Source organism: Pseudophryne corroboree, chromosome 10, assembly GCF_028390025.1.
Source record: "Pseudophryne corroboree isolate aPseCor3 chromosome 10, aPseCor3.hap2, whole genome shotgun sequence".
Lineage (NCBI taxonomy): Eukaryota > Metazoa > Chordata > Amphibia > Anura > Myobatrachidae > Pseudophryne > Pseudophryne corroboree.
Window position 1 is genome coordinate 120,894,803 of NC_086453.1, and position 22,227 is coordinate 120,917,029.

Here is a 22,227-nt window from a genome sequence, read left to right on the forward strand (position 1 = left end):
TAAGGTCAAATAGTGACCTATTCAATCCCTGCAGTTTTTATTCGACAAGTCGTGGAATTCGGCGGTATAGCTGCCGATTCACGTACTTTTGAGTGAAAAGGGGACAAATTCTACAGGATTTGGCCCCGTTTCCAACCATCTCAGTCCGACATGAAAAAATGTCGGACTGAGATGTGGGACCCAGAAGAGGAGAGAAGGGGGAGCCGCCGGACAGCCGCGGGCATACAGGGGATAGCAGCGCTACAGCACAGCGCTGCAGCAGGATGTCTCACAGCTGCGCCGCTCACGGCAGCGTCCACCCGGCTCCAGCAAGTGAGGTCACGCTTGCTGGAGCCGGGTGGACACTGCTGTGAGGTCTGGCGGCTGTGAGACGTCCTTCTGCAGCACTGCTGTAGCACTGCTCTCCTCCGTCTGCCCGCGGCTGTCCCCGCTGGTCTCCCCCCTCTCCGGTCACTCATCTCAATTCGACTTTTTAAAAGTCGAATTGAGATGAGATTGAATAGGAGTTGTCGGATCCACTCCGACAAATGCATGTCGGAATGGATCCGACCCTAATTAAATATACCCCTTTGAGTGCTGCTGGGGAAAAGCACTTCTATAAATAAAATTATTTTTATTATAAACTGGTTTTAATGTATTTTGTTTTGTAATTTGTAATGTGTCAGAGTGCATACAGTATCTTGTAACTTTCTTATGGTGGAAATTAATATTTCATCTGGTACACAATCCTATAAATACCCTTTCTCAATAACATTTCTTTTATTTGGGGTTAGTTTACCAGTAAGCACATGCTGAAATATGAAAAGGCACAAAGTAAATAAGGCAGAGATCACCTGGATGATATACTTGTATCACAAAGCAAAAATAAGGCTATACTCCATCACAGAAAAGAGCAAGTCAGTTATTTAGGTCTATTCAGTAACACTGTAGGGAATGGAACGTCTCAGCATATACACTGGGTGTCACTGTTTCACCGTGTATACATTACATGCAGATATTTTTCTTTGTTGTTTGATCCTAAATCCTCAACATTAAATTGTGCTGTTGGTCCTAAAGAAAATACAACAGGGATTATATTTCAGAATAAATCAAACTCTAAGAGTGCATCAACGTTTTATTAATATGTGGCAAACTAGTTGTTTGATCTTCTGATTCACTGTGTATTTGAATAAATATAATGCATTTTTACATTTAGAAATGTTCAGTCTTATGAATTAAATTTGCCTTTAATAAGTGCTGGAGTATTTTCCTCAGATTTCGCTATTTATTCAGTATTTATACAGGGCCACTACAGGAACAGCGCACAGGTCTAAACTGGCATTTGTTTCCTTTAAATACTAAAACAAGAGGGACCCATTAGTTTTACAAAATCTATACACTGGTTATACAGTATTTGCGAACAAGAAGGTTCCGCCATCTTAGATTTTAAAGTTAATTGACCAAAATATATTTTATTACTTCTGAACCATTGACAATATTACCCAACTTCAGATTTCAATTAAGATTCTTTACAAAAGGGAACAAATTCCATTAAGCATCCCAGGAAGTAGATATAGAGATTATTTACTAAAACTCATACATAGTAAGTGTTTGGAGGTTAGTTTACATATTGGTGGTCATTCCGAGTTGTTCGCTCGCTAGCTGCTTTTAGCAGCATTGCAAACGCTAGGCCGCCGCCCTCTGGGAGTGTATCTTAGCTTAGCAGAATTGCGAACAAAAGGATAGCAGTTCTGCTGTTAAATATTTCCCTGCAGTTTCTGAGTAGCTCCAGACCTACTCCTAGATTGCGATCACTGCAGACTGTTTGGTTCCTGGTTTGACGTCACAAACACGCCCTGCGTTCGGCCAGCCACTCCCCCGTTTCCCCAGCCACTCCTGCGTTTTCGTCTGGCACGCCTGCGTTTTTTAGCACACTCCCGGAAAACGCTCAGTTACCACCCAGAAACACCCACTTCCTGTCAATCACTCAACGATCAGCAGTGCGACTGAAAAGCGTCGCTCGGCCCTGTGTAAAATTGCATAGTTTTGTGTGAAAGTACTTAGCGCGTGCGCCCTGCGGGCCATATGCATGCGCAGAACTGCCGGATTTTAGCCTGATCGCAATTCTGCAAAAAACGGCAGCGAGCGAACAACTCGGAATGACCACCCTTGTCCAATCAGTTATGAGGAAAACACTCATCTATTTTTCCCCCAAAAACTGTTGACTGGATAGAAAAACGACAAAGTGTGGTCTACTGTTCTTTACAGAAACTGGGGCTCAAGGTTAATTTCTGATAGATATGTGACTGAATATTAAATGGCCTTATACGTCACATTTTCCGAAACAAAGCCTGCAAATATTTCTTCTAGGTTCTTTTCTTTGCCTTCTATTTCCAGTGCATTTTTTAGATAGATTAAACATATTGGGGGGAAGGGGGTGGGGGGATTGAATTAGGCGCGATTATATCGCACCTGTAAGTGCAGCTACAGTAAGTGCGGATTTTGGTTCGCAGCCCCATAGGGCTTCAAGAAAAAATGTACGAGTCTGGCACGAGTGCAAGCTGCAAAGGGAGCGAGTTGCAAAGCCGTTCCCATTATTTGCAAACTGTTGCAACTGCAAATCGCCCCCCTCGCATGCTAAAGTGAGTTGAAGTTGGGCTCCATTGAATGCAAATGTAAAAAGTCCTGAACAGGAATACAATATATCTGTGTATATTTGATTAATTTGTTATGTGATGCCAAATAAATAAATGATTCCGTAGATCAGTATATACATCTGTCTGCATAGGCTGTGAAAAACAAGAGAAGAGATATAAGTAACCAATCAGTGGAACATCATTAAGGTGTACAGTATCTGTGACCTAACCACAGTGGAGGGAGACATTTTTTGGGGGCGGAACCATCTTCCTATTAGTACTGTAAATTGAAAAATGATATTCTGCCTCCGCTGTTTGCAGGTCACAAACATGATTTAACGGTGGGCACATTTTACCCTAGCTGTATTCGCACAAATGTCTTGGTTGGTGAAAGGCAACAAGAGAAATTACTTTGATGTAGATAGATATGTGAGCTGATAAGAGCTGATAAATGCTGTTGCAAAGCTGATGGGTATATAGACACAACATGGGGTGGATATGACAATGTACTGTCAATGCTAAGAGCCAGTGACATACTGTACAGTAAATCTTAACATCTGAATCGCTAAGACACACTACGGAACTAACAACTTACAAATTGATGTTACATGTTAATAATGCACCAGGGATATCCGGTTTCTGAGATCTGTCTAGCATTAAACATATTAAAAAAAAAATGTAATAAAATAAACTTCTGAAATTGAAATATACTGTAGCTGGTTTCTTTCTATCAACATATTATGTAGTACTATAAAAAAAACAACCTAATAATTGTAAGAGATAGGCTATACTAAAAAAGGTCTAAAGTACTATATACTGCGCCAGAAAAGACAGATAACCTATAAACAATGGTTCTCAATGGGATCTGATATACTCTTGACAGCCCTGTTGCAATTTTGTAGTAGTCACCTGATATGCATTGAAAAATTATAATTGGAGACTGTACCGGGCCCCAAGGATCAGAGGGGCCCCACTGATACGCACTTAGTGCCCAGCAGGGATGTGAGCCGTCTTGTCCAAATAGGGCACACACAGAGACTGTGCTGCACTCTTTTGGGTCCAGCTCTGTTGCAGGCAATTACGGGACATGGCAGCAGCTCCGCTGGCTAGGATTCCCGGGCCCTGCGCCAGTCTCTTTTGGTGGGGGGTGAGCAGTGGTGTAAGTAGAAATTTCTTCTTAGTGGTACTGATAGTAAAAATGGCCGTGGTAACGTGTCATGTGGGGGCGTGGTCACACAAAACTAGGGGAGTGGCTACATGACAATAGGGGCATGGCAACATTATGCTAAACACCGTAATGCCCCTTATACATTATGCCAAACACCGTAATGCCCATTACACATTATGACACACACCGTAATGCCTATTACATATTATGCCACACACAGTTATGCCACTGACACCATTGTATGTCCCACACACGAAAATGCCCCATATAAATTTTGCCCAAGTGGTGGGCTGGTAGTACTGAGTTCCACCACCATATTTCTTATTGGTACTCCTTACCACCCCGTACCACCCTACTTTCAGCACTGGGTGTGAGGGCCGCATGGTACTTGCTGTGCGCGTTCAGGTTTGGATACTGGGGAGTACAGCACAGGTGAGTCTCTCCCCAGGGTAAGAGTGGATTGGTGAGGGCTTTGGGATGGGGTGAGGGAGCTGGGAAACAAAGACTGTGGAGTGTGTGAGGGAGGAAGGAGAGATATACATATTTATATATGTGTACAGATAAATAAAATAAATGAAATAAAAATATATAAATATACAGTATATATAATCTAGGGGGTCCCAGAGATATAACTGTACAGGGCCCCAAGATTTCTGTTGGCCCTGATGTGTCCCATGCATTCATTAGAGTAGCCCTAACCATACCGGTGTGGTTCTTCTCACTCAATAAGATAAACAAAAAGCTGTACTTGGGTTTCATTAACATTTTATTGGCTTTTATAAGTTTGGTCTGTTTGTGCGCTAGATTGCTGCGCTTCGTACTGAGTCAATGCCCAATAATAAGATTTGGGCGCTGCACTAGTCAAATAATGTAATGTCATGCAACACTGTAGTTTTTCCAGTTATTTACTTTTCCAGTTACTCTGGCTGCAATCATTTCTTTGCCATTGTTCCCATCTTAGCAAGAGCACTTCCATTCAGATTTCCTTTCCTGCTGGCTTTCTCCTCTTTTTTAAGTACCTAGGAAAAACGCAATATATAAAAGTTAATGAAGTGGTTGCCTGACTGCTGTGAGGGTTCTCAATGCCACATATTAGACTTCTCTCACCTTTTACTCACTTTCACAATACAACATATAATGATGACGTAAGATAATAGGGATATAAGAAAGGAGATAACAGAGACATATGATCGTTTTCTATCGTTAATCATCCTTGATCTGCACATTAGAGCACCAATAAGGCACCAGCAACAACTTCTAATATAGTCATAAACCTCAAATCAAACATTGCCGTATGTATGATTACAAAAACAGTCATGAAAAAAATTAAATTTAATCCAATAAAGTAACACACATTACTGTCTATATAAAGATAATTTTCAAGACAATTTATCAGGCTCTGAGTCCTTTTGTGACTGTGATCTTGATATAGCCTAAAAAAAAAGGTTTTTCAATGTCTCTTACAACACAGCGCTCTCGCTCTCATGTATATATGTATATATACATACACACACACACACACACACACACACACGCGGCTGGCGGATACATGGTCACACATTGAGGTGTGTAGTGCACACCAGCAGCTGAAATTCATCACCAACTTGACGAGGTGAACAGTGATAACGTCACGTCATGGAAACAGGTTAGGGTGAGTATGTAAGCTGGCTGAACAGAAACTTGCTGTAGAACATGTTGTTTTTTTTTAATGGTGGATCAGTAAACTGATTCTAGGGTATTGAAGTATCATGACTCAATGTAAATATATGTATATGTATACTCGTTTCACTGATTTCCTGTATAAAATGTGTGCAATGTGTCTAGCCAGTAGCACCCTTAGGAGTATTGGAATATCCACTTGCTGAGATATGGAATTCAGCTTTATTGGGTTATGTATAGAACTAATAAGTTCAAGGAAGAAGAAGATTGTAACTTGGTTAAACCACAGGAGGAAGAAGCCACGCTAACAATAATAAGTAGTACAGTGGCTGCCTGACCATATAATTAGCTTATGGTAAATATATGGGCCTTCTAACAAACTAATGTATAACCATGGCCTGTAGTTTAGCCACCTCCCACAGTTATAAGAAATCAAGGTCAACGGTGTTGAGGAGTCAAAGCTGTTTAGGCTTAGAATTGCATGTATGGATGCTAATAAATGTCTTGTTTTCCAAGTCAGGGTTGCAGGATTCCTGTACCCCATTGTGGGCCTGTCAGATAGAGGAAAACAGTCTATAATGATCACCAAAACTGCTGTTAAGATGGGCTACCCATCACTCTTTGTTTGTCATTAAAGAACTGTCCATCTTCTATCTGAGTTACGAGATGAACAGGTCAACAAATGTAGCAAAGAGATGTGGACAATCTCTCCATGTTTTTATTATTGAATATCTATGCAATCCTCTAATGCAAGAAAGAGTCCATGTTCCTGATAGGACCATGGTAAGAAATAGCCGATGACTGAAACTCACGAATAGTAGGCAGAGTTTATAGGTCACTGAGGTACAGTGGCAAAATATTATATAGCGCCATTACTGATTGTAATAACTTTCATTGTTTACTAAACTCGTAATACAGTTATTGCATTCCTGTCAGTGTAATACAACTTAAGGCAACACTAAACTTCATTCACATTTTTGTAAACAAATGGAACGTTAAAATATTTGCTTTGCCTTATAGGCCCTACACACTGGCCGATTTGTTTGAAAGATATGAACGATCTCGTTCATAAATGAACGAGAACTCGTTCATATCTTTCAGTGTGGAGGCTCCAGCGATGAACGATGCGCGGCCCCGCGCTCGTTCATCGCTGGTCCCTCGTCGGCTGTGCATGCAGGCCAATATGGACGATCTCGTCCATATTTGCCTGCACTTCAATGGAGCCGCGTGACGGGGGGAGTGAAGAAACTTCACTCCCCCCGTCACTGCCCCCCCGCCGCCGGGTCGCTCGTCGGCCGTATCCGCCGTCGGGCAGCTCGGCTGCGGATCGGCCAGTGTGTAGGGCCCATTAGATGTTAGCTATGAGTACACAGTGCCAGCAACACAAACATTACATGGTGAGTCAGTAACACATGTATTATTATGATTCAGCTAAATGTACTGTAGCTACTTTGGGAACTTTTACGTCACATAAAAACAAAGAATAAATATTAATAGTACTTGTATTCTAGATTTAAATCTCTAAATCATATGATATAAAATAATAAATTATGACATTTAATTACAAACTATAAATAGGAGAAACTAGAAGCATTGAAGAGAATCTATTACAGTGCATTAAACAATAACTGCACAGTATGACTGCATACCCACTGGAGATAAAATTACACATTTAACATGCATTTTTAATGCAATTCAAATGATTGTTAATAGGAAGTTAAACTAAAAATTCTACCACATGAGAACATACACGTGTGTCTGACTTTTGTTGTGCTATGTTATTCTAAAAGTTTCTGATTCATTTTAGTACTGATACCTCTAGCCTCCATGCGCCATGCACCGCGAGATACCTGGCATGAGTGGGTTGGCAGTTCCTGGGCAGCTCTGCTAATGTTGGGCATCTTTTTTTGCCAAAATGCATCTTTTCTGCAGTCACGTTAAATAGCCCTTCTAGTCGCACCTAGTTGTGAGTTCATTTGCTAACGCAGGGTGTCTTTTTATTAATTTCCCCCCGAAAATGCTTCTTATTCGCATCATTATGCAAATTAGATGCAACAGCAAACACTCCAGATTAAAATGATATGCAACATGCCTATATTTTGTGTGCAACTGTGGCTGTATCTGTATACGAAATGCTATGCTACAATGTTTTCCCGGAAGACACGGTAACACAGAATTTCATATGCAGATACAGCGGCTGTCACACACCGAATATTGGTATGCCGCATATCATTTTAATTAGCAGAGTCTGCTGGTTCATCTTGTTTGCATAGTGATGTGAATAAGATGAATTTTCAGGGGGAAAATGCATAAAAAGACACCTTGTGTTAGTAAGCACATCCACGACTAGGTGCGACTAGATGTAAAATTACATTACATACCTTCCAAGAGAAGAAAGAGGGACATCTTTTAGCCCCTAGATACACCTGTCTGTCCTCATGGACTGGGCTGCAAGAAATGCTTGGTAGGAAAAATAAGATTTTACTCACCGCTAAATCTATTTCTCGTAGTCCGTAGTGGATGCTGGGACTCCGTAAGGACCATGGGGAATAGCGGCTCCGCAGGAGACTGGGCACAACTAAAGAAAGCTTTAGGACTACTTGGTGTGCACTGGCTCCTCCCACTATGACCCTCCTCCAGACCTCAGTTAGGATACAGTGCCCGGAAGAGCTGACACAATAAGGAAGGATTTTGAATCCTGGGTAAGACTCATACCAGCCACACCAATCACACCGTATAACTCGTGATACTATACCCAGTTAACAGTATGAACAATAACTGAGCCTCTTAACAGATGGCTCAACAATAACCCTTTAGTTAAACAATAACTATATACAAGTATTGCAGACAATCCGCACTTGGGATGGGCGCCCAGCATCCACTACGGACTACGAGAAATAGATTTACCGGTGAGTAAAATCTTATTTTCTCTGACGTCCTAAGTGGATGCTGGGACTCCGTAAGGACCATGGGGATTATACCAAAGCTCCCAAACGGGCGGGAGAGTGCGGATGACTCTGCAGCACCGAATGAGCGAACTCTAGGTCCTCCTCAGCCAGGGTGTCAAACTTGTAGTATTTAGCAAATGTATTTGACCCCGACCAAGTAGCTGCTTGGCAAAGTTGTAGAGCCGAGACCCCTCGGGCAGCCGCCCAAGAAGAGCCCACCTTCCTCGTGGAATGGGGTTTTACAGATTTAGGATGCGGCAGTCCAGCCGCAGAATGCGCAAGCTGAATTGTGCTACAGATCCAGCGAGCAATAGTCTGCTTCGAAGCAGGACCACCCATCTTGTTGGGTGCATACAGGATAAATAGCGAGTCAGTTTTCCTGACTCCAGCCGTCCTGGAAACATATATTTTCAAGGCCCTGACTACGTCCAGTAACTTGGAATCCTCCAAGTCCCTAGTAGCCGCAGGCACCACAATAGGTTGGTTCAAATGAAAAGCTGATCCCACCTTAGGGAGAAACTGGGGACGAGTCCTCAATTCTGCCCTATCCATATGGAAAATCGGATAAGGGCTTTTACATGACAAAGCCGCCAATTCTGACACACGCCTGGCCGAAGCCAAGGCCAACAGCATGACCACCTTCCACGTGAGATATTTCAAATCCACGGTTTTTAGTGGCACAAACCAATGTGACTTTAGGAAAACCAACACCACGTTGAGATCCCAAGGTGCCACTGGAGGCACAAAAGGGGGCTGAATATGCAGCACTCCCTTAACAAATGTCTGAACTTCAGGCAGTGAAGCCAGTTCTTTCTGGAAGAAAATCGACAGAGCCGAAATCTGGACCTTAATGGAACCCAATTTTAGGCCCATAGTCACTCCTGACTGTAGGAAGTGCAGAAATCGACCCAGCTGAAATTCCTCCATTGGGGCCTTCCTGGCCTCACACCACGCAACATATTTTCGCCATATGCAGCGATAATGATTTGCGGTTACATCTTTCCTAGCTTTAATCAGCGTAGGGATGACTTCCTCCGGAATGCCCTTTTCCTTCAGGATCCGGCGTTCAACCGCCATGCCTTCAAACGCAGCCGCGGTAAGTCTTGGAACAGACAGGGCCCCTGCTGCAGCAGGTCCTGTCTGAACGGCAGAGGCCATGGGTCCTCTGAGATCAGTTCTTGAAGTTCCGGGTACCAAGCTCTTCTTGGCCAATCCGGAACAATGAGTATAGTTCTTACTCCTCTTTTTGTTATTATCCTCAGTACCTTGGGTATGAGAGGAAGAGGAGGGAACACATAAACCGACTGGTACACCCACGGTGTCACTAGAGTGTCCACAGCTATTGCCTGAGGGTCTCTCGACCTGGCGCAATATCTTTCTAGCTTTTTGTTTAGGCGGGACGCCATCATGTCCACCTGTGGCCGTTCCCAACGGTTTACAATCAGCTGGAAGACTTCTGGATGAAGTCCCCACTCTCCCGGGTGGAGGTCGTGCCTGCTGAGGAAGTCTGCTACGCAGTTGTCCACTCCCGGAATTAACACTGCTGACAGTGCTAACACGTGATTTTCCGCCCATCGGAGAATCCTTGTGGCTTCTGCCATCGCCGTCCTGCTTCTTGTGCCGCCCTGTCGGTTTACATGGGCGACTGCCGTGATGTTGTCTGACTGAATCAGTACCGGCTGGTTTTGAAGCAGGGGTCTTGCCTGACTTAGGGCATTGTAAATGGCCCTCAGTTCCAGAATATTTATGTGTAGGGAAGTCTCCTGACTTGACCATAGTCCCTGGAAGTTTCTTCCCTGTGTGACTGCCCCCCAGCCTCGAAGGCTGGCATCCGTGGTCACCAGGACCCAGTCCTGTATGCCGAATCTGCGGCCCTCTTGAAGATGAGCACTCTGCAGCCACCACAGCAGAGGCACCCTGGTCCTTGGAGACAGGGTTATCAGCCGATGCATCTGAAGATGCGATCCGGACCACTTGTCCAACAGGTCCCACTGAAAGGTTCTTGCATGGAACCTGCCGAAAGGAATTGCTTCGTAGAAAGCTACCATCTTTCCCAGGACTCGCGTGCAGTGATGCACCGACACCTGTTTTGGTTTCAGGAGGCCTCTGACTAGAGATGACAGCTCCTTGGCTTTCTCCTCCGGGAGAAACACTTTTTTCTGGACTGTGTCCAGAACCATCCCCAGGAACAGTAGACGTGTCGTAGGGACCAGCTGTGACTTTGGAATATTGAGAATCCAACCGTGCTGGTGTAGCACCTCCTGAGATAGTGCTACCCCGACCAACAACTGCTCCCTGGACCTCGCCTTTATCAGGAGATCGTCCAAGTACGGGATAATTAAAACTCCCTTTTTTCGAAGGAGTATCATCATTTCGGCAATTACCTTGGTAAATACCCTTGGTGCCGTGGACAGGCCGAACGGCAACGTCTGGAATTGGTAATGACAATCCTGTACCACAAATCTGAGGTACTCCTGGTGAGGATGGTAAATGGGGACATGCAGGTAAGCATCCTTGATGTCCAGTGATACCATGTAAACACCCTCGTCCAGGCTTGCAATAACCGCCCTGAGCGATTCCATCTTGAACTTGAATTTTTTTATATATGTGTTCAAGGATTTCAAATTTAAAATGGGTCTCACCGAACCGTCCGGTTTCGGTGCCACAAACATTGTAGAATAGTAACCCCGTCCTTGTTGAAGGAGGGGCACCTTGACTATCACCTGCTGGGAATACAGCTTGTGTATTGCCTCTAACACTGCCTCCCTGCCTGAGGGAGTTGTTGGCAAGGCAGATTTGAGGAAACGGCGGGGGGGAGACGTCTCGAATTCCAGCTTGTACCCCTGAGATACCACTTGAAGGATCCAGGGATCCACCCGTGAGCGAGCCCACTGATTGCTGAAGTTTTTGAGACGGGCCCCCACCGTACCTGACTCCGCCTGTGGAGCCCCAGCGTCATGCGGTGGACTTAGAGGAAGCGGGGGAGGGCTTTTGCTCCTGGGAACTGGCTGTATGCTGCAGCTTTTTCCCTCTACCTCTGCCTCTGGGCAGAAAGGACGCGCCTTTAACCCGCTTGCCCTTATGGGGCCGAAAGGACTGTACCTGATAGTACGGTGCTTTCTTTGGCTGTGAGGGAACATGGGGTAAAAATGCTGACTTCCCAGCTGTTGATGTGGAAACTAGGTCCGAGAGACCATCCCCGAACAACTCCTCACCCTTATAAGGCAAAACTTCCATGTGCCTTTTAGAATCTGCATCACCTGTCCACTGCCGAGTCCATAACCCTCTCCTGGCAGAAATGGACATTGCACTTATTTTAGATGCCAGCCGGCAAATATCCCTCTGTGCATCTCTCATGTATAAGACTGCGTCTTTAATATGCTCTACGGTTAGCAATATAGTGTCCCTGTCTAGGGTATCAATATTTTCCGACAGGGAATCTGACCACGCAGCTGCAGCACTGCACATCCATGCTGAAGCAATAGCTGGTCTCAGTATAATACCTGTGTGTGTATATACAGACTTCAGGATAGCCTTGTCACGATCCGGGTATCTGGACGCCATTACTTACCCTTCAGATGCCTCCTAAGGCTGGCTCAGCGTTCCAGGACCGGATCCCGCTGTTCCTGAGTTTCCACATGCAGAATGTCAGAGCGGTGATTTCATCAGCCGCGGCCTCCGCTGTGCCCGCGTGGTTAAATGTGCGCTTGTCAGTCTGGCGTCTCCTGTCTCCTGTGGCCGGCGTCGCCATTACTGTTTCAATTCTCACATGGATTACAAACCAAACTTCCCTCCAAGTGTCTGCATGGGCGCAGCCATCTTGGATTTTGTCATCTGATCATTTCCACCAATCTGCTGTCTGTATTGTTGATTTGCATAATTGCCTAGCCAATCCCTTCCTTGCTGCAGGTATAAGTAAGCTGTACCTGAGCAAGGAAGGCGTCAGTGCATTGGTTGTCTAACCTAGTTCCAGTTTGTCTCTCTCCTGTGGTTGTCTTCCAGGTTCCAGCTCCTGTCTCCAGACTTCTACTATAGAGACCCGCACCAGCATTCCATCTGCGGTGTAGCCTGACTCTCCGATCCATTCTGGACTCACCTGTTTCCAGTTACATCAATCACCTGCTTCCAGCCCAGCTTCCAGCAGTGTACAGCTTCTCTTAAAGGGCCGGTGTCCTTTCTGCAGTTTACCACTCTCCACCGGTATTATTATTTCACCGCTCTCAAACTCCAAACTTCATCAATCACCTGCTTCCAGCCCAGCTTCCAGCAGTGTACAGCTTCTCTTAAAGGGCCGGTGTCCTTTCTGCAGTTTACCACTCTCCACCGGTATTATTATTTCACCGCTCTCAAACTCCAAACTTCATTATTATTTCATCGTTCTCAAGTTCGTTTATTATTTAACTGGTTCCAGCCAGTATCCACTCCGTACCAACAACAGTCTGGTTCCAGCCAGTATCCACAGCAGCCGTTTTATCTTCAGCAACCCAGCCTTTCCTGGAACACCAGCTGGTACGATCCTGGGTTCTCTCCATTGCTACAGTCAGGCCTGGTAAGGACTTTCCAACTAGAAGATTATTAGAACTGTCTCACTCTACCAGTGCCTGTGGCCCTTGCCACCCTGTAGTACCCAGGAATTGTATTTATCCTCTGTTGACTTTTATGTTTCCTTTACTGCTGCTGTGTTACGGAGTTTGTCATAATAAACATCATTGACTTTTATCCTGGTTGTCGTGGTCACGCCTTCGGGCAGTTATTCTACATGTTACTTACATGTCTAGGGGTCTGATACAACCTCCCAGGTTCCGTTACATCTCAGCCCCTACAACTGAGGCTGCCTCCCGTCAGCTCAGGCCCTCAGTTGTGACAAGCCTCCTGCTTCCTATCAGCAGGCTCCTTTAGGGCGGCCATATCCGGAGACGGTAGTGCCACCTTCTTTGACAAGCGTGTGAGCGCTTTATCCACCCTAGGGGATGTTTCCCAACGTGACCTATCCTCTGGCGGGAAAGGGTACGTCATTAGTAACCTTTTAGAAATTACCAGTTTCTTATCGGGGGAAGCCCACGCTTCTTCACACACTTCATTCAATTCCTCAGATGGGGGAAAAACCACTGGTAGTTTTTTCTCCCCAAACATAATACCCTTTTTTGTGGTACCCGGGGTAAGATCAGAAATGTGCAACACATTTTTCATTGCCTCAATCATGTAACGTGTGGCCCTATTGGAAGTTACATTAGTCTCATCATCGTCGACACTGGAGTCAGTATCCGTGTCGACATCTGTGTCTGCCATCTGAGGTAGCGGGCGTTTTAGAGCCCCTGATGGCTTTTGAGACGCCTGGGCAGGCACGGGCTGAGAAGCCGGCTGTCCCATATTTGGTATGTCGTCAAACCTTTTATGTAAGGAGTTGACACTTTCACGTAATTCCTTCCACAAATCCATCCACTCAGGTGTCGGCCCCGCAGGGGGTGACATCACATTTATCGGCATCTGCTCCGCCTCCACATAAGCCTCCTCATCAAACATGTCGACAAAGCCGTACCAACACACCGCACACACACAGGGAATGCTCTGACAGAGGACAGGACCCCACAAAGCCCTTTGGGGAGACAGAGAGAGAGTATGCCAGCACACACCAGAGCGCTATATAACACAGGGATGAACACTACAACTGAGTGATTTTCCCTTATAGCTGCTTATATATCTATTACTGCGCCTAAATTTAGTGCCCCCCCTCTCTTTTTTACCCTTTGTTGCTTGAAACTGCAGGGGAGAGCCTGGAAGCGATCCTTCCAGCGGAGCTGTGAGGGAAAAATGGCGCCAGTGTGCTGAGGGAGATAGCCCCGCCCCTTTTTCGGCGGACTTCTCCCGCTTTTTTACGGATCTCTGGCAGGGGTATTTATCACATATATAGCCTCTAGGACTATATATTGTGATTATTTATGCCAGCCAAGGTATTAATATTGCTGCTCAGGGCGCCCTTCCCCAGCGCCCTGCACCCATCAGTGACCGGAGTGTGAGGTGTGCATGAGGAGCAATGGCGCACAGCTGCAGTGCTGTGCGCTACCTTGTTGAAGACCGAAGTCTTCTGCCGACGATTTTCAGGACCATCTTCTTGCTTCTGGCTCTGTAAGGGGGACGGCGGCGCGGCTCCGGGACCGGACGATCGAGGTCGGGTCCTGTGTTCGATCCCTCTGGAGCTAATGGTGTCCAGTAGCCTAAGAAGCCCAAGCTAGCTGCAAGCAGGTAGGTTCGCTTCTTCTCCCCTTAGTCCCTCGTAGCAGTGAGTCTGTTGCCAGCAGATCTCACTGAAAATAAAAAAACCTAAAATTATACTTTCTTTTCTAGGAGCTCAGGAAAGCCCCTAGTGTGCATCCAGCTCAGCCGGGCACAAGATTCTAACTGAGGTCTGGAGGAGGGTCATAGTGGGAGGAGCCAGTGCACACCAGGTAGTCCTAAAGCTTTCTTTAGTTGTGCCCAGTCTCCTGCGGAGCCGCTATTCCCCATGGTCCTTACGGAGTCCCAGCATCCACTTAGGACGTCAGAGAAAATATAAATATTCCGTCGAGTCATGCCCCAGTGTCAGTGATGCCCCAGCTTTTGACCCTTTTTGTCTCCCTCATGTTCTGTAGATTCTCCCTCAGGTCATCTCCACTGTATTGATTCTCTTTTAGGTCATTTCTCTGTATTGATTATTCCCAAAATAATTTCTGATCCCCTTGAATACCACCCAATTGATGCTCTATAAGAACACAATAAATCAACCCTCCAATTTAAATCTCCACAGATTAATGCTAATCTCCCACAACCAAAACACATCAGATCATACTATGTTCTGTCTGACACATTGAAATTGATCACTCCCCTGATTTAACTAACTACCGCAGTCAGATTATGATTAAATTCCTCTCTCTCAAGTGCTACCCCGAGGTTACTTGCTGGTTTTCAGTCGCACTGATGGCCGCAAGAAGATTGACAGGAAGGGGCGTTTCTGGGTGTCAACTGGTCATTTTCAGGGAGTGTTTGCAAAAACGCAGGCGTGTCTGTAAAAACGCAGGCGTGGCTGGGCGTTTGTTGGGCGGGTGTATGACGTCAAATCCGGACACGAATAGGCTGAAGTGATCGCAAGCGCTGAGCAGGTTCAGAGCTACTCTGAAACTGCATAAACCTTTTTTGCAGAGCTCGGCTGCACATGCGTTCGCACTTCTGCTAAGCTAAAATACACTCCCCAGTGGGCGGCGGCATAGCGTTTGCCCGGCTGCTAAAACTAGCTAGCGAGCGATCAACTCGGAATGACCCCCATGTGAGAAGCCCCAACTCTAGAATCCTTCAAAACCAGATTTAAGACTTTCCTGTTTACTCATGCATTTCACTAATGTCCCTTTAGTTACTAAAAAAATACAACCCAAATGCTTTGTTCTCATTTTCTGTTACGCTTATTATGTATTTAGTGATGTAAATGCAAATGTCAAGCACCTTGAGTCCTATTGGGATAAAAATTTTATTATTATTATTATATTATCATGGGCAGACGTGTGTGTGTGTGTGTGTGTGTGTGTGTGTGTGTGTGTGTGTGTGTGTGTGTGTGTGTGTGTGTGTGTGTGTGTGTTTGTGGGGGGTGGGGGCTGTAAATGCTACAATCGGGGTTCCTGATTATGGGTCTTATTCAAGTCTGTTATCAAACCAAAAAGCACTCTAATGGGCAAAACCTTGTTGCACTGCAGATGTAACATGTGCAGAGAGAGTTAGATTTGGGTGGGCTGTGTTCAAACTGAAATCTAAATTGCAGTGTAAAAATAAAGCAGCCAGTATTTACCCTGCACGGAAACAATATAACCCACACAAATCTAACTCTCTCTGCACATGTTATATCTGCCTCACCTGCAGTGCAACATGGTTTTGCCCAGTTGCTAACTGTTTGGGTTTGCTGACAAACCTGAATAACCCCTAATATCTGCAAATGGCCATTGCCTTTGTATAACTCTGAAAAGGGTGTTTTAGAAAAACAACTTGTTCACTATGGTCTATAATGACTGTGTCCAATGAATAGCATAAAAGCAGTACCAAATATGTAACATGTCTTAAAACTGGATGTTATTGGCACACCAAACAGAGTCATGTGCTATAACTTAATGACAAAATTATAATTGAGCATATAAAGCATGCACAGAAAACATGAAAGCCACCACGAGCTGTTCCCAGCTTCAAACACTATTTTACTTTGATGCTCTCTCTCCGTAGTGGTCTGTGAAAATAATACTATAACTATAATATGATTATTTTAGTGCAGGGCTTCTGAAACATGCTGTGCAATTATTTTATACTAGGTGACAAAATGGTCAATAATCTAAATTGAACTGCAGTGTCATCAGGATCACATAATCAGGCTGTGGAAGAGTGATGCTGGGGGCCTTCCTCAGGCTACAAGGGAACAGATAGATAACGGTTATCAGCCAGCTCATCTGTGTCATTGTCACATTAATATCGTATGACAGGGTGAATTGTTAATATGAGCTACAAGGCTAAAAATATTATGCTAGATAATCCCAGGGAATTTGGAGCTGGACAAGTAATATTTTAAATGATGTGTGATGTTCATCCAATTTCTAAATTCTTAGTTTGCATAGCTCGACCGGGGAGGGCAAGGTGCTAGCTCATTATTATTTAAATTAAGCAGAAAGAACACCGCAGGATTCAGTAACATTGCAGTTATTTTATACATAACTCTGCTTAATCTCTTCTGTGGTTAATAAAAACGTGGCAATGACAGGGGTAAAAGTGTGTGTGTGTGTGGGAAGGGGGGGGGGGGGGAAACAGGGCGGACCTGAGTTCCATCACCTGCAATGGTAGTCCCTTATGTCTAGAGAGTGGTTTCCACAACATGCCATTAGGGGGGTGTAGTATGGTTTGCCGGCGGTCGGGTTCCCGGCGACCAGCATACTGGCGCCGGAATCCCGACCGTCGGCATACCGACAGCTGGGCGAGTGCAAATGAGCCCCTTGTGGGCTCGCTGCGCTTGCCACGCTGCGGACACCGTGGCGTGCTATGCGCGCTATGCTATCCTCCCTCCAGGGGGGTCGTGGACCCCCAAGAGGGAGAAAAGATGTCGGTATGCCAGCGGTCGGGATTCCGGCGCCGGTATGGTGGTCGCCGGGAGCCCGGCCGCTGGCAATTTGAAGACCACCCCATTAGGGGACCTGGCGAAGTGGTGTGACTATAATAGATAGTGCTAAGCTGCTCTTCATTCCAGTTATTGCTATACATTAAAATGAGCTCCCAGTGACTGCTGTATAGCATACAATACAGAAAACCTCCTAGTGACTGATATACAATATAAATAGCATTCTAATGACCTATATATAATACAAAGAGCATCTAGAGACCACCACACAATACAGAGAACACCCTGGTGACCACCATACAGTACAGTGAGAATCCTAGTGAATGTCAGACAATATAAAGGTCATCTTAAGACAACCATATAGTACAAAGTGCATTCTAGTGTCCGCCATACAGTACAGAGTGCATCCTAGTTACCGCCATACAGTACAGAAAGCATCCCAGAGACTGCAATAACATAGGGAGATCATTCTAATGACTACCAAACATTATAAAGAACGTTCTAATGACCAACATCCACTGTTATATCAAAGTCTGAGAAATGCTGATCACCTAGGCTTATCCGGCAGTAAACCAACCTAAGAACTCTACTGGCTTTGGGACAGTTGAGAGACATTCACAATGCACTGCGAGAAAATGATGCTAACCACTGTGCTGCTATGTGAAGCTGCCATATAATTTGTCGTTATTAAGTTCATCACCTTTCATTTGCATAGAATATACTTTTGGATTTGTTTCTAGTAGTTCCCTTTGAAATTTGTACTGACTATTAATTTAATTTTACAATTATGACTTTACAATTATGGCTTGAGGGATTACTGATCCAACTGCAAGTAAGAAAAAAATGATGGCTCAACTCCTGAGAACAGTCTGTTTATCAGCATGGGGTCTAATAAATGAATTATAAATCAGTACTTCTGATTCCTTTATGGATTAAGGATAGGTGTGTGCAGTACACTTACCTCCCAGAATACAGCTGTACTGTATTTCTTGTGCATTTTGAAAGCAATTATAAAAAAAAATGACCAATGAATACTGATATTTAAAACCTAATAAGATAATAAAACTACCCAATTTGTGTCATTCTGTATCATTCTGTCAGCTACTATTTCCATGAAACGTAAACCAATTTGTAGGTGCCTATTTGATCCCACAATAAAGATTTGCTCAGTGTTCGATGTGTCAGACTGAGATCCCAGTGACTGAGGCCATCAGCTACTAATGAGACAGGTTAGCATGAAGCCACATCACCAATCTGTCACTTTTCCTTTCTTGCAGTAGAAAGAGACACTCAGTCTTGGATGAGAAATTTTGATTTATTTAAATTACATCAGTTCCATTCTGTTTTAACCTTCTTGGATAAATTATAGATGTGCGAATTCACAAAGAATAAAGTAGTCGCGACCCCTTCAACAGAAAGTAAAGCCCATGTTTTACATTAAAATGTATCAAAGGCTGAGCAAAAATAAAAAGCATTAAGTAGTTTTAGTTTTTACATTCAACTAAATATTTCCATAATGTTCTCTTTAACTCCTCTTCAGCAGCATGTTAGGTTGTGCATCTCTAATGGAGAAGGCATGAAGTAACTGAGGTCATGGCAGGTATGCGTGGCAGAAACCCTGATAGTGTATCGTGGTGCATTGGGCTAGTCACAGTGGGGGTCATTCCGAGTTGTTCGCTCGCTAGCTGTTTTTAGCAGCCGTGCAAACGCTATGCCGCCTCCCACTGGGAGTGTATTTTAGCTTAGCAGAAGTGCAAATGAAAGGATCGCAGAGTGGCTACAAGGTTTTTTTGTGCAGTTTTAGAGTAGCTCAAAACCTACTCAGTGCTTGCAATCACTTCAGACTGTTCAGTTCCTGTTTTGATGTCACAAACACGCCCTGCATTCGCCCAGCCACGCCTGTATTTTTCCTGGCACGCCTGCGTTTTTTCGAACACTCCCTGAAAACGGTCAGTTGACACCCAGAAACGCCCACTTCATGTCAATCACTCTGCGGCCAGCAGTGCAACTGAAAAGCTTCGCTAGACCCTGTGTGAAACTACATCGTTCGTTGTAATAGTACGTCACGCGTGCGCATTGCGCCGCATACGCATGCGCAGAAGTGCCATTTTTTTTGCCTCATCGCTGCACAGCGAACAAATGCAGCTAGCGTTCAACTCGGAATGACCACCCATAACTCATATGACTGTACACTGAGTGGGAAGAGTTGCTGAGTGTACAATGGAGGGGGAAGGTAATACTTTATTAACAGAGCAGAAGTGAATGTTAAGCTAACACTGGATAATCTATTTTAGTTTCATGGTCTATATCTGAACATTTTAAAATGTTGAGGTTTAGTGCATTTCTTCCGTATGTGAAATGGAAACACATCTGTGACTTAGGGCATTAAAAGTTACAGCCTAAGTACTAAAGTAGCATGGTGTGCAGTTGTGTGGGGTAGGGATGGCCATAAACCATCACTGGTTAACTACCAATTTTGCCATCAATGGTGGAGATCCAATGGGTCTCCACCATCAATTGCACAGAGCCCCCGATGTTTTTTTTCTTTCACATTGGCGCTGGGATACACAGACTAGCTCCACCCCTTGATGCAACCCATGAAGCCCTGTCCCCATCTCTGATTGGCTCTTTGCCAGGTGAGTAATAGAGCAGGCATTACCATCGCTGGACTAAACCATCAATGGTTCCCCTGTCAATAGTTTCAAAGCATTGAGGTTAACCACCAGTTATACCATTGTTGGTGACCATCGATGTTTAACCCACTGATCTCCATCCCTAGCATGAGGCTAGTTACCCCTGATATAAAGTATATTGGTTTTATTCTCCAGTAGGCATCGCAGAAGGATTCTAACAAAAACATTTTATTTAGTTATGTTCCTATATGAAGGAACTAGTGACCAGGGAGCAAATGGTACAGTACATTGTGGTTTTGCCTTGTAAACAATTGCCGATTTAAAAATACAGGCATTCTCGCCCGAAGTCCCGCACCACCAGCAACTCTGACCCTATAACATTTACCCCCAGTTGTCGTAACTTAATAAAAAGGAAAAAAAATGTCAGTGATAACCATAACAGTATCACTAAAGAATATTTGCTATTGATTTTTCATACATGTTCTAGTGCCAAAGGTGTACGTACTACAGTAGCCGGGTGCAACTGCAAAGATTTGAGAAGTTCCCCTTCAATGCTACTTATGTATAATAGGTTTTATTTTCACCCTTGGGCGGTACAGGGGGTCCTTGGTATGGGACCCACAAATACCTAGTTATGCCACTGCAACATCCGGGTTTAAGTCTTCTATTCCCTTGAAGCGCAGACTACTCAGCGAGCCCGTTCATATGAAAAGTTTTTGGTCACCACGAGCAGAAAAAACAGTTCTCCACTCATTAACCAATTCTTCTTTCGCATTGGTCCAACGTTATGCAATGTGAAGGTAGGTATTCCAGATGTATAAGAAAAACCCCTCTTGGTTCAGCGACAGATTGACAGATCATGACAATATTTATCATTTAGAAATTGAGTAATTTTTACTTAGCTGACCCTAAAATAATGGCCTGGAGTGGTATAAGTTAGTGTTCCACATCACTGGACAATATACACGCATGACACCGCATGAGTAATGGAACTTAAAGCCTAGATTTGGGGGTAATTTACTATAGCTTCTAAAAGACAAGTGGTCGTGTTGCCTATAGCAACCAATCAGATTCTGTCTATCATTTTCTTTAATGCAACAGAACACTGGTTTCTCAAATTCAATTCTCAGGACCCCAAACAGTTCATGTTTTCCAGTTCACCTGTGGATTTTTGAAAATGTGGCAGTTGGTGATAGACAGTGCACTTGCCTGGTGACCTGGAAAACGTGAACTTTGTGGGGTCCTGAGGACCGAGTTTGAGAACCATTGCAATAGAACATAGGTTCTCAAGCTTGGTCCTCAGGAACTCAAACAGTTCACGTTTTCCAGGTCACCAGGCCGGTGCATAGGTGTACTCATTACTCACTGACATTGAAAAGATCCATAGATGGAGCTAATTACGTAGTTCACTTGTGGTTTTGTGAGTATACGTCCAAAACATGAACTGTTGGGGTCCTGACCAAACACTATGGACCTGATGCTGTGTTGACAGAAGTAGGCCATATGTTCTCCTGCATAGTTGGCCTGATTCTGATTTGTAAGATACTGCACAGCCGCAGGGAAACGCAGGGAAGCAGCTACGGTGGTCATTCCGAGTTGATCGCTAGCTGCATTCGTTCGCTGTGCAGCGATGAGGCAAAAAAATGGCACTTCTGCGCATGTGTATGCGGCGCAATGCGCACGCGCGACGTACTATTACAACGAACAATGTAGTTTCACACAGGGTCTAGCGAAGCATTTCAGTCACACTGCTGGTCGCAGAGTGATTGACATGAAGTGGGCATTTCTGGGTGTCAACTGACCGTTTTCAGGGAGTGTTCAAAAAAACGCAGGCGTGCCAGGAAAAACGCAGGCGTGGCAGGTAAAACGCAGGCGTGGCTGGGCGAACGCAGGACGTATTTGTGACGTCAAAACAGGAACTGAACAGTCTGAAGTGGTCGCAAGCGCTGAGTAGGTTTTGAGCTACTCTGAAACTGCACAAAAAAAATTTGTAGCCGCTCTGCGATCCTTTCGTTCGCACTTCTGCTAAGCTAAAATAAACTCCCAGTGGGAGGCGGCATAGCGTTTGCACGGCTGCTAAAAACAG

General features: G+C 44.7%; 1 protein-coding gene across 5 annotated transcripts in view; it reads right to left on the reverse strand.

Moving 5' to 3' along the window:
- Positions 1-772: 772 nt before the first annotated feature.
- The window catches only part of ODAD1 (outer dynein arm docking complex subunit 1), a 210,052-nt gene continuing 188,597 nt past the window's right edge, over positions 773-22,227 (reverse strand). For 4 of the 5 annotated variants that reach the window (XM_063942772.1, XM_063942769.1, XM_063942773.1 and 1 more), the window contains one exon: positions 4,532-4,802. In XM_063942772.1, coding sequence (XP_063798842.1) covers positions 4,716-4,802 — 87 coding nt within the window. In that variant the 3' untranslated portion in view covers positions 4,532-4,715. Of the gene's footprint in view, positions 1,051-4,531; positions 4,803-22,227 lie in introns of those variants that run through there. The other variant, XM_063942770.1, reaches the window with a different exon arrangement.